Source organism: Haemorhous mexicanus, chromosome 1, assembly GCF_027477595.1.
Source record: "Haemorhous mexicanus isolate bHaeMex1 chromosome 1, bHaeMex1.pri, whole genome shotgun sequence".
Lineage (NCBI taxonomy): Eukaryota > Metazoa > Chordata > Aves > Passeriformes > Fringillidae > Haemorhous > Haemorhous mexicanus.
This window is the reverse complement of record NC_082341.1, coordinates 66,118,826-66,131,347: the sequence shown is the minus strand read 5'-3', so window position 1 is coordinate 66,131,347 and position 12,522 is coordinate 66,118,826. Positions and strand designations below refer to the sequence as shown.

General features: G+C 41.8%; 1 protein-coding gene across 1 annotated transcript in view; it reads right to left on the bottom strand.

The window, feature by feature from the left end:
• The window catches only part of GMPR (guanosine monophosphate reductase), a 42,317-nt gene that overhangs the window by 27,020 nt on the left and 2,775 nt on the right, over positions 1-12,522 (bottom strand). Inside the window, exons 2-4 of the mRNA XM_059852084.1 lie at positions 10,857-10,976; positions 10,140-10,223; positions 8,360-8,533 (exon numbers count right to left, since the gene is read on the bottom strand). Coding sequence (XP_059708067.1) covers positions 8,360-8,533; positions 10,140-10,223; positions 10,857-10,976 — 378 coding nt within the window. The remainder of the gene's footprint in view (positions 1-8,359; positions 8,534-10,139; positions 10,224-10,856; positions 10,977-12,522) is intronic.

Here is a 12,522-nt window from a genome sequence, read left to right as displayed (position 1 = left end):
TATTACAGGTACAGGAGATTTCAAGACTACTGCAGTAAAGACTAAAAATTATAATGTAAAGTTTGATCAGGAGCTTTTGGAAATTGAACTATGCAGAGAACAGAAGAATATAGTTCACCATACTGTTCCTTGGACATGCCACCAAGACTAAACCAGTTGTACAGGTAAATTCTCAAGTCAAATGAATTTAACAAGCAATCCAGTAAACCCTGATCCTTAGCATTCCATCAGGAGATCTGCTTTGTCATCCATCCCCCCTAATCCTCACCCAGAGACTCTAAACTACATCATCCCTAACCACAGGGGCTATTCTTCTCTCTCATATACAGTGAACTCCTCCACCTCTCCTGCCCTACCTGTCTCTCCAGAACAGCCTAGAGACCTCCATGACTCTTGCCTTACTCGCTTTGCAGGAAGAAGTTCAGATCTTGTTTAAAATGCTGGAAAATACATTTTTCCTTTAGGATTCAGTATTTTGCCCACTGAAAGTAAGGTATCATTCTTCTAATTTTGTGCATTGGTGCCAAAATTGGTATGTACATATGGACAATATAAATCTGAGCATTCACACCATATACATACACTTGGTTCTGCTGATGCCACTGGTTAAAAACAGGGGTTTGGTTCCCTCTGTATGACCTTTGCAGAGATACAGAGAGCATGCTGTTTAGGGTAACATCATCTTTGAAAGAAATTCTGAATTGGTTTGTGTTCTTTACCATATTTTTTCTTGCACTTCAATAGCTCTTTTCCTCCTTTTGCCTACATCATTATCTTTGCTGAAAGTGAAGACAGCTCTCTCAGTCTGTCTTGCTTCTTCTAGAAAATTTCTATTGGCTCTCCACATCCCTAATCAATTGCTTAATCTTTGTTTGTTTTATACCAGACCTCCTTGAAGTCATACCAGACAGATCTTTCTTGAACCTAAGGAATGAGAACTATCCATAGTGGTACAGGTGAGTTCTCACCAAGGCTTTGCACAACACCTGCCTTTTCTATGGAAATATCTTGCCTGACACAGAAGAATGCATTTGCCTGTGTCACACTGGTGGCTCACAGTTACCTTGTGATCTACTCATGCCTCCAGGAACATTTATCTACTCCAAACTGTAGCAGAAACTTGTAGAACTTCACCTGATATTGTGCTACCTATTCCTAGAGTAACATTTTTCACATGTGGTTTATGGAGGTGGGGGCCCTCTTCTGCCAGAGCCTCGGCTGAGTGTGTGGCCTGCAGTAACCATGAGATACAGATTTTTCTGGTTCATGGATGCTGTGATTGCAGAGAACGCCAGTGTGATGAAATTACTGATACTTTTAATAAAAGAAACTACAAAACAACCTTCTAGCACACACTTGGTAATTGGCTTGCAAAACTGGTGAGTAAGTGCAGAGAGCTGCCAGTCTATTTCTACTCAGTTAAATAAACATTTTGATGCAAGCTCAGTGTGACAAGACAGGCCCTTGCATGTGTCCAACTGTGCATGTGATGGATCAGCAGTCAGAGTGAGGCTAGAGATTAATTCCCTTGCCAGGAGTATCCTCTGTCCAGATGATTTTCAGGGAAAAGACAGTCTTCAAAGAGCAAGGATTTCAAATGACATTTGAATCCTATTCAAAGGAGATTTATGAGCTAAAACCTATGCTTTGAGTTACATTTGAAAACACACTGTTAGCCAGTGCATTTTCAGACCACGCTTTCCTCTCTGCAAAGGGCTGCACAAAGCAAATGAATGCTGACATAGCACACACTGAACTGACTCACTACGGCTGTACTAACTGCATTCCCATACTCTGAGGGAACATTTTACAAGAATGCAATCCTGTAAATTGCAGCCCACAATGTGAGAAGGATGTGAAGGTCTTCAAATGTGCCAGAAGAAGGCAGGAAAGCTGGTGATGTGACTGAAAGGCAGGTACTGTGGGGAGTGGCCAAGGCACTGGGCCCATCTAGCTCGGAGAGAAGGTGGCCAAGGGGTGACCTCATTGCTCACTACAGCTTCCTGAGGAGGGCAGGTGGAGAGGGAGGTGCTGAATTCTCCCTGGGATCCAGTGACAGAATGCATATGAATGGCTCAAAGCTGTGTCCCTCAGGGAGGTTCAGATCTGACATGAATAATCAGTTCTTCAGTGGACCAACCCTGGAACAGGATTCCTACAGAGGTGGCCAATGCCCCATGCCTTTGTGTTTAGTTTCCCAGGTCTTCCCTCACACCCCTCTTGTAAACTGGAACAACCCTGTTTCACCTTCTGTCAGCAGGAACCTCCCCACACTCCCAAGACCTTTGACGGGTGATGAAAGGGGTCCTGCTCCAACATTTGCTAGCTCCTGCAGTACTTCTGGACATTTACAAACCAAGTTTGGTTTGTATCTCAGCTCTGTGGCTTGTTTCATGTCTACAGAACATTCCTAATGGGGAAAACGGCACAAGATAAACCTCCAGTTTTCCACATAACCCTTTTTGCGCTCGTACTAAGGACAGGCTATTCATTTCTAGAGATCTGAATTTAGATTTAGAGATGTTCAGAAAACCTCTACATAATGATACTGCAGGACTTAGCAAGTGTTGGTAGCAGTACTGATATGGGCAGTGGAGGAGGGAAATTCTAAAGTCCTTACTTAGTACAGCTTTTATTCAAACATAACTACTGCTGAAGTCAGCAGAAGGGTACCCAGGGAATACTGGGCAAGGCCTGTTCTCCACTTACTGATTTCTGACTCCTATTTCACAATTTATTTATTTTTACTGAATTTTGCTTCCTCCTTTTATTAGCTTGAAACAGCTGACAAGCCACCACCTGAAGCACTTACAAAAACAATGACAATATCAAGCAGCAATTTGTGGTCTATGATACAGGATCACTTAACTCTGCTCAAAAGAGCATGATATTGATTAAAAATAAAATAAAATAGAACAATCAGGAAATAAAGAATATATAATAGGTACAGTGTTTCAGCTAAGTGCTGCTTCCTTTCTGCTCAGTGGTAATTTGTTATACTAAGTGCTGTACACTCCAAGGTGGGGTGATGGAGAGTGTGCCACTGAGGACATGAAGGGAACAGTTTACCTCTGGAAGGCAGATGACCACCTGTGCTGTATGACACACACTACAGTACAACTTGGTGAAACACTGGAACACATTCAAAAGATTCATAAATAGGAAGGAGAGGGTATTCAAGTCACTAGTTGCATGAGATTTGGGATAAAATATGTATTTAACTTAAACAGCAGTGTCTTCTTATTAGCAGAGCATAGAGGGTTGTCAAACTGTCTCTTCAGAAATGTTAACCAGACGTTTACTGTTAAGTTATTGCTAGAAAATGTTGGAACTGCATATGTTGGTTCAAAATGCTCATCCTAGCAGGGAAAAGCACTTATGTCCCCAGCATACATTTTTTTCCTGGAATGCCTGTACACACATCACTGATTTCTGTCCTTCTGAATCTGCAGATCCTTAACAAATTTTCAAGGAAGACATGGAAATCTACATAGCAGACTTCAACCTGCCAATGAGAGGCTTGCTTCTTTTAGGTACCTTTTGCAGAACTCAGAGAGCACAAAAAAAACCACTATGAGAAGAGAGGCACAGTTAGCTGTATGTGAAGGTACCCCAATATGAGAGCTGAAGGGAAATCAGTTTACTCACATCCAACTGAACTCTGCTTTACTGAAACCAATGCTTGCCTTACCACTGATACCAGTATGACAGCTGAATTTAGGCAAAAGGGTTTTTGAAGTCCCCACTTCTCTCTTTCTATCTGGTCAGAGTGACCCCGACTAAAGTTCCAAAGTTTCTTTTCCCAGCCCGGTGCTTGAAGAAAAAGTCAGGGCTCTTCATTTTTTCGGTCTCAAGATTGTTTATTGCATCTTATCTATAAAGTTCTTTCTCCCTGTCCAGCCGAGATCCGTTTGGCAGGACAGCCAGAGGCACTCCCCCCTCCTCCAGGGCGGTGTTATCTTTATATACTACAAACTACGTGTACAATATTTACAGTTATTTTCCAATACCTATCATCTATATTAGACAGTGAGTTTCTACTTTAGACCAATCTAAAAGTGCCAACATCACCAGACAAGATGGAGGTAGAGAAGAAGAAGAAAGGCTAGACACGCCCAAATCCCTCCATCTTGTCACCAGAAACCCCTATACCAAAAATCTTAAAACCTACATTTAGACTCTGTAATTATTTTATTCTTACACTATTTACACTATTGTGGCTTTTATCTCTTTCTATAAAGGTAACAAGTTATTCCGTGGTTCATAATCGAACCCACTGGTGTTCTGGGCTGTGTGCCAGGGTCTCCGAGCCCCCTGGCAAGGGTCCCAGGAAACTCCGGACTCCCAAAGGAATGTCCTGAGTTCCGACACCCACTACTATGGTAGAGCCAGAATATTTCAACTTAAAAAAAAATCTGAAAAGATCAATATAGAAAGACTGAGACTACAGAAATCAAACCCTCTTAAAATTAGCTTAAAAGAACAGGACACAATTGGAAGGCGTGCTGTGAAGTCACTACAGACAACACACTTTGTCATGTGTTTACACAAATAGTCAGGGAACAAAGCAACTGGTGCAAGTATTGTCATGTACTATCACTCAGTGTGAGGTTTCAAATGAACATCAGCCTGGGTCATTCCAGCACTATCCAGGGTGACTGAACTGTGGGTCAGTCCTGAAGAAAATCCTGGCATCAGAAAAGTCAAAGGGAGTTTTCCTACTAACTTTAATGAGATCAAGATTTTACCTAACAGGATTATAAAGACTATGGCTTCTCTGACAGAGATACAAAATTAGTGAACACATAGGGCAGTGCCTCTGAATTTCAGTCAGGCATTTGATACTGTGCCTCATGAAAGCCTGCTATAAATATCAACTCATACTGCCTAAGACAGGAACACTGCTGCACTGATTGAAAGCTGCTGGCAAATGGCAATGGATCTAGCTGGGGAGAAGTGTCTATGACAACAGTTCTCAAACTTTCTTCTTGTATCCTAGAGGAAAGCACAGTCTGTGCCTCCACATTATCAGGAAGACGGCCAAAGGACACTTCCCACCCACGAAAGTAAGGGGTGCTTAACCATGAGATGGAGATGCCCTTTGCAAGGCTGAGCCACACTCAGTGGGTGCTTGCACTCAGTACTGTGCCTGACCTGAGGCAGGCTCAGCAGCATCACTCTCTCCTATCCTGGGATCCTGCCTGGCCCCTGTTCTCAGATGGCAGCCCTGGTAGACATGCAATTTTACTCTGGTGTGTGTTCCAGGGATGAACTGGGAGTAGTCTGCATGGCTTTCTCTGACTGAATCCTGCCTCCCTTCTGCCTCCAAGGCCCAGAAAAGTTCTGCCACTGACTCCAAGGAGGAGCAACAATTTCTGGCTCCTCCTGTTTCCCTCTGCTTCTACTTTGCAATTCCGCTTGTCTCCTTCTCTGTCCCACATCTTGTGGGTGCTACTGTATCTCCAAGTGTGCTCCTGCCTCAGTCTTCTTCCTACCACACTCCCTGCTCCCCTCAGGGTTGTTCTTCTACAACGAACAGAGGAAAGCAATAGAAAAATTCAGGATAAAAACTTGGCAAAGCTTGCAGGCAAAGATAACTTGCGAACAGACTTTCAGGGTGATGGAATAACCCTAAAGTCTACAATTAAACTAATAAATAAGGACTATGCAACCTGTAATATAAAGGCTCTGATCCTCCATCATGAATGCTGACTAAAGGTTTTCTTTAGACTTGAGCAAGCAAGCATAATTGATGCACATAACACTGTGCAATAGCAAAACACCCCAATGGGTGATCCTCCTCAGGATCTTCCTGGTTCTGGGAGGCACTTGTGGGACACTCAGAAGACTTAAATATTCCTTCTTCCCCCATTCCCAACCTGATGAGTGATTTAAGACAAGTCATGTTGTACCTCTGTGTCCCTGTTTGTCTTCTCTACCTTTTGTGTTCCATGGAGAAACTTACCTTCTTTGCAAATTAATACAAAATGCAGTAGTGAAAAAACCTTGTGTCAGAACCAGGCAGAAGAAAATAAAGTCATGTGATTATGAAAGTAAGTATTTAAAAAGACAGAAACAAGGATTTGAAAGGTTATTACACAAGAGACATCCCTGGTCTGCAGGGGAGTATTGGCCACAGAGAGTACTACATTAACCACAGCTGCTTTGCACATCCCCTTTCAGCCTCAGAGCTGAACCCATTACGTGGCCCCTGGGAACACACATTCCCTGAGATCCAGGGTTAGGTTACTGTTATGTATTGCACTGCAGCTGACTGTGGAATGAACAGTCATGCTGAGGAGAGCAAACAAGGTCCTGGAGATCACTTTCAGCTATGAGAAAGCTTCTTTATTTTTATACCTCCTATTTAACTGCTAGCGCTTTTGTTTGAAAGCCCCAACAGCAGAGAACATACTGCAGGCATAGCACAGACACACCAAAGCAGTCAGAACAAACAGGTAGCAGCAGGACATGTCTTCCAGATTACCATTAAAAGGAGCCTAGACCAGCTCCTGCATTTCAGCCAGGAACAGCTTCAAAAGGCCATTTTGGCACAGAACGTGAATTAGTTTGGAAGCAGGGTAGAAGTGGGTGTCTAGTTGAATCAGAGACCTTCAGGGATTGAACAGACTCTGGAGGCTTTGGAAAACTGAAGGGTTTTGAACACCCCAAGTTTGTTAGCATGCTTTTAGGAGTGGAAATTATTGCTGTGCAGAGATAAAAAAAAATAAGCCATATTAAGCCACATTTAGATAAAGGAGCTACAATCAGAGAAGGCAACTGAACAGGTCAGAGCTGTAAATGTGCTCAAGCAGGTAGTGCTGTCAGGACAATGAGACCTGAAGTAACAATAACCTTAGCCACAAAAGCAGAGATACTAGGAAGGCAGCTGAATGGATGTGGAAGGTGGATGAGACTGGCCTAAGCACCCTGGACTAAAATCTGGTCTTGATATCTGACTTTGACATTGACCTTCTGTGCCTTCTGGGGAATTCATCTTGGTTGAGTTCCCTCCTCAGTCAGCAAAGTCAGCAATCAGTGGGAGGTGGAGGAGGGCATGACACACAATTTTCTTTCCACTCCTGACAGAGATAAGCTTTGGCTTTAACTATGTGCTTTAAGCTCCCTCCCACAACTCTTCAAAGACAAAGGCAGTGGAGCAATCATGTCACTAGGGACAACACTTCAGATCCAAAGCAAGGAAACGGCTTCTTCCCTCCCTACAGTGAACATGAAGCAGAAAGCTCAGAAGGCCCACATTTATCATTTCATAGCTCCAAAATCTGTCTCTCCAAAGCCATGGGAAATACGATCATACGAAAATGGCTCCCTCCCGGCAGCTGTTGAAGAATGCCTATTCATTAGCCTATGCTAACCCAGAATCCAAAAAGCATTTCGGCTCACTTCAGTTTTCCACCATTCCAAAGCAAAAACACTGCCTTCCTCTGACATGGAAGAAAGGAATGCAACTTCTTCTGAGCTGCTTGAACATGCTATTCTCTATTGAACCACGGGAGAATGCGGATTTAGGAACATTCTTACTTCACATTTACTTTACATGCATGAAGCTTTATCTGTGGCATGGGAAAGCAGGCAAGTGATGCCTAAACACAATTTTTTGCTGCACAGACTTGAAGAAAGGCTGGTAATCTCACTACCAATCTGTTGCTTGCTTGAGGATTTCTGCTTTTCTCATGCAAACAATTCAGATGCATTTCTTCAAGAGCCCTGGGAAACAGCAGTAGTGCTCTTCTGCTAGGAGTTCCATGCCCATGTTAACACCTTATTTTTGGTGCAAAAGGGCTCAAGGAAGCATGAATTAGCACTCTGAGATGGGATAGTAACATCACAGAAAGGACCACAAAAAGCCCCAGCACTGACCATTTTTCTCCCTGATAATGCTGTTCACAACTACCCAACATCCCATTCATTCTTATCATGGGCAAGGAGCAGTCTGCACTGATCTGTCTTCATAGTGATCTAACAATCATTGGCTCCAGCTGGCCAGAAATGCTGGCACATTCCCACAGCAAACCTCTGCTTGGAATCACCAAAATTAATACGCTTAATGATTAGAGATCTCATCTAGTGTGTGAAGGAGGACATGAGTAGGAAAAGAACTGGATCCTCCCAGTCCTCCATGCCAACTTTTTCAGACAGCTGTATCAGATCACACACTAAACATTCCCACAGAAAGCATCAGCAATGGACAGACAATACCAAGCTGTTATTAAACACCCTTCCTTGCTTCCCTTCCTTTTCTAGCTTCTGATGCCTACCAGTCAAACTCTGGGACCTGTTCCTGGACAGAATTCACACACACACATCCCCTCTCCCTCCAGCCTTTCTACACACTTACCATGATGGTGTGATGTGGGAACAGGGCACGGACGGACTTCACAAACTCCACAAAATGCTCTGAATAGCCATTTGCCACATCTAGGCAGATGTATTTGATAGCTGGAATGGCCTCTAAAATACTTGTTAACTTTTTCAAATCATCTTGTCCACTACCTGAGCTTGCTGCTACATGCTAAAATAACAGAGAGAACAAAACAGAGTAGTAGGTTGCAAAAACTGAAATAAACACACACAATTTGTATGTCTTTTCCTGTATAATCTTGGCAGGACTTGTGCTGGTAGCTAGTGAAAAATCACACTATGTAATATGAAATAAATACTTTCCTGGGAAAATCAGTGGGCTATTTCTGTCTAGTTTAAATGATATAGAAGAGAGGGAAATTAGCTTTCTAGCATTCATTCACAAGTGGATATGAATCCAGGCATATATAGTCATCTAAGATCAATCAAGGTTCAGCCATACTCCTATTAACATGAACACAGATGAAGCCCTAACTTGGTATATTTCCAGGAAGTTAGGCAAAATTTGGGGCACTGTCAGAGAGTAAAATCTGGGTCTTTTAAGTTCACAAGCACTCCTGTGATCTACAGAATCACGGAATAATTTTGTTGGGAAAGGTCCTCTGGAGATTTTGTAGTCTAATCCCCTTTCTCAAGCAAGGTCAGCTACCATTGAAAACAAGCAGATTGCTTCTTCCTTTGTCTTCCAATGAGTTCTTTCCAAAAGAAAAATAGTTTCCACAGCTGTTGGCCTACAAAACCTCTGCAGAAATCCAAGGTCACTGTGCAAGTCAGTATTTAATCACTACAGGAATAGGAGATCCTATTCCAGTCATTATGTACCACAAATAAGTTAAGTTTGGAAGTGTTCAGACACAGAACATTCCTGGGACCACTTTCTGCCCTATGGTGGCACATAAGTAATCCTGACTGGCCAAAGTGCTAGGCTCGCTTTCAGACAACTCTGTAATAATAGCCTTTATAATTCTGAAATGTGACATATGTAAAGATACAATACTGTGAATTTTTTCCATATAGAGAAAGATCAAAAACTGCACTGAACTTTGAGCAGGAGGGGGAGAGGGCCAGGCACACTTACAGTGCTTCTACTGGTACAGGGCCTGTCAGAAGAACAGAAGAAGTCTGAATGTGAGAAAGACACAAATTAAGTCAATGTTTAAATTTATTAAGCATAATGGCTCAGGCTAGGACCCTGTGAACAAGTGGGATAGCACAGCCAGAAATAGCACAAAGTGAGCTCTGGTGCAAGAAGGCAAGTGGAGGACACACAGGCTCTGACAGCTTTCAATGCTCATCCCTGCCTGGGCCCAGCACCTCTGCCCCTCCAGCCTGTAGACTCCAGATCCACTCGCACACCTGATATCAAAGACTTTGTCTGGCCCTGGTGTGCAGGGCTAGCGTGTGGCTGGGTTATTTAAAATAATTCACATCGGTGAACTACCACAGCTCACAACAGCAACCAAAGCACAGCACTTCTACCTACTCCTAAGTATTTCCTCCTCCAGGATACTTCTCTGTTTCCATTCCAGGCAAATACAAACTTTGCTTTTTAGCATCTTAATATAAGCACTTTCATAATGGACTCACATAGCCATTCTTTTAAATCAGGACAAGCCACTTCCCTTGATGAATTTAAGAACAGCAAATATCTTCATTCCCCAAAACCTCACTTGACAACAGCATTCCCAGGAGACTCCAGTGTATGTGAATTCAGAACAAAGCAATAAACCATAATAATTTACAGTAGAAAAATGTACCTCAAGGCATTCTGGGTGATTGGCAGCAAACAGTTTCCATTCTTCCAGAGAATAATGCTTGTGAATTGCAGTGAACATTGCATGCTAGCAAAAAAACAAGAGAACTGATATTAATGTCTGAGTTAGTAATTTTTCCCTCAGCTGCAAAATAAGACATTAGAAAATCTCCTTTTTAAGTATAGGCTCATCCTGCTTGGAAGATACAGTAACAATGAGTAACACACCAGACAACTACAAACAGCTCTTCAAAAGCAACTTGGCATACTTAGGCAACCTTTCAGGACAAGGTTTATGACATGTTTCATTAAGGTACTGTCAGTATTTTGAATGTGACAGAGGCTCATTAACTTAGAAAGTGCTGCAGCTTTATCCCATAACCCACACTTTCAAAACTTGTCAGCTAATTTATTTTTTTTTTCTGGCATGGAGCACAAAAGGACCTCAAAAACTAAGCTCTAGAAGCTCCACCTGAAGCTGAGCTACACCCAAGATGAAGTTTCCCAGTATGGAAGCATCTCCAACAGGTATTTCCTTACACCAGAAGTCCTGTTTGTGGTAACTGTGTTGCTGTAAAAGCACACCTGCTTTTTTATATTCCGGAGTTTTAAACTCACATTCCCCTGTTCTCCAACAAATTTAGCTAAAAAAAATCAACAAAGGCTGCTCACTGTCACCCAGCAGCTTCCAACTGTTGCAGAAATGAGAGTTGAGACTTACTTTTGCCATAACCACAGCCATTTCAAATGTCCCCACAGTGTCCATGTTTGCCACTATAATGGGAATTCCTGTGTATGTCTGCTTGGAGTTACGGAAGGTGAAGGTGCGCGTGAGGTCAACCTGCAGTGAACAGACATGCATTCTTTTAAGTAACTGATTGTAATCTTACACGAGTTTTGCCACAGATTTCAGATACAGCACATTTAGACACAGCTTCTGCATCTTCCTCACATTTCCTGTTCCTTTTGTTCTACTATTACATCATTATTTTTATTTTTTACAATTCTGCCTTCCAAACAAGAAAAAAAAATTAAAACAATGTTTTCTGCATTAAATAGAGCTCTTACTTAAGAAAAAGAATCAAAAAAAATTTAAAAATGAAAAGGAAAAAGGCAGAAGGGCTTGGAAAGAAAGGACAATGAGGACTCTGGATTACTGTATACAGAAGTAATCTCAGCTGTTTGTATGCTGCCTGAAAAACTGAAGTTGAAGACCTAACTCCAAAGAAGTCAGAATTACAACTCGCTCTGTCTCCAGGGCATAGAGGACTTCGTCCCAGTCTTTAAGGTGAATTACCATATAATAAAGTGTGCTCTTTTGGTCACAGTTACCAGCACTCTTGCCATACAATATGAACAGTCATACCTTGCCTTGATAAACCAAGAAGCTGCTAGTTTCTAAGTGAATGTCTTAAAACTGTATCCGCCTTCACCTTCAAAGATATTTCTTCATCAAAACCTTCAAATGATCACAGTAACATCAGGCATTTTTTTCCTTACATCTGCAAGGAGTATTATCAAATTAGATCAGTTCCCACTGGCTTACCTAAGACCTTCCAACCTATGGGGAAAAAAAAAATGTACAACTCTAAGATATTAGTTTAGTCTCTAGTGAAAACGGAGGCTCTTTCAGTTTTCACTAATCCTCCCTGCAACTTTAACCCAGTAACATTTGGAGACCTAAACTAAACTGAAATCCATCACGAGAAAAAAAGCAACAGAAAAAAATACAGGATTTTTTACTATTCAATTAAAACCCATTTTAAGCACTTCCAAATTGCAGGCTAGATTCTGAATAATATTGTGAGGGATTTATTACTGATTTGTGTAAGAGAAAGAACTTGGTGCCTTAGTGATAAACTCTGAATCAGGTTCTCCTATAAGCTTGTAAGTGAAGGGTCACTAGTGAACAAGCTAAGATCTATCTTAATGGAGACTCCCCTTTCTCATATCTACTATCAGAGGTCTAATTCTCCAGCCATTATGGATGACAAAACATTCTTTAGCTGCAGCTAACATTAGAAAATCGTATGAAGAAGATGGGGATGAAACAAGTATGAAAATGTAATTTACTTTACTCCCTCTTATCACAATGTATTAACTAGAACCAAGAGCAGGGGGACACAAAAGTATCCCACAACCAATTCCACACAGATGCCAGCACCAGAACCATTGCCCTGTGGTTTTACAAAGGAAAAACATCTCTTTCAAAGGAACATCAGAAAGGAGAAGAATTACGTTTCAGAAAAGACACCAAAATACTGCAAAACAGACACAGGACAAAGCAAGAACTTGCCTTGTAATTTTTTTAGTTCTTCACACCTTTAAGCCTCTCCAATATCCACTAGCAATAAGACAAATACATTGCATAAAAACCACAACCTTTG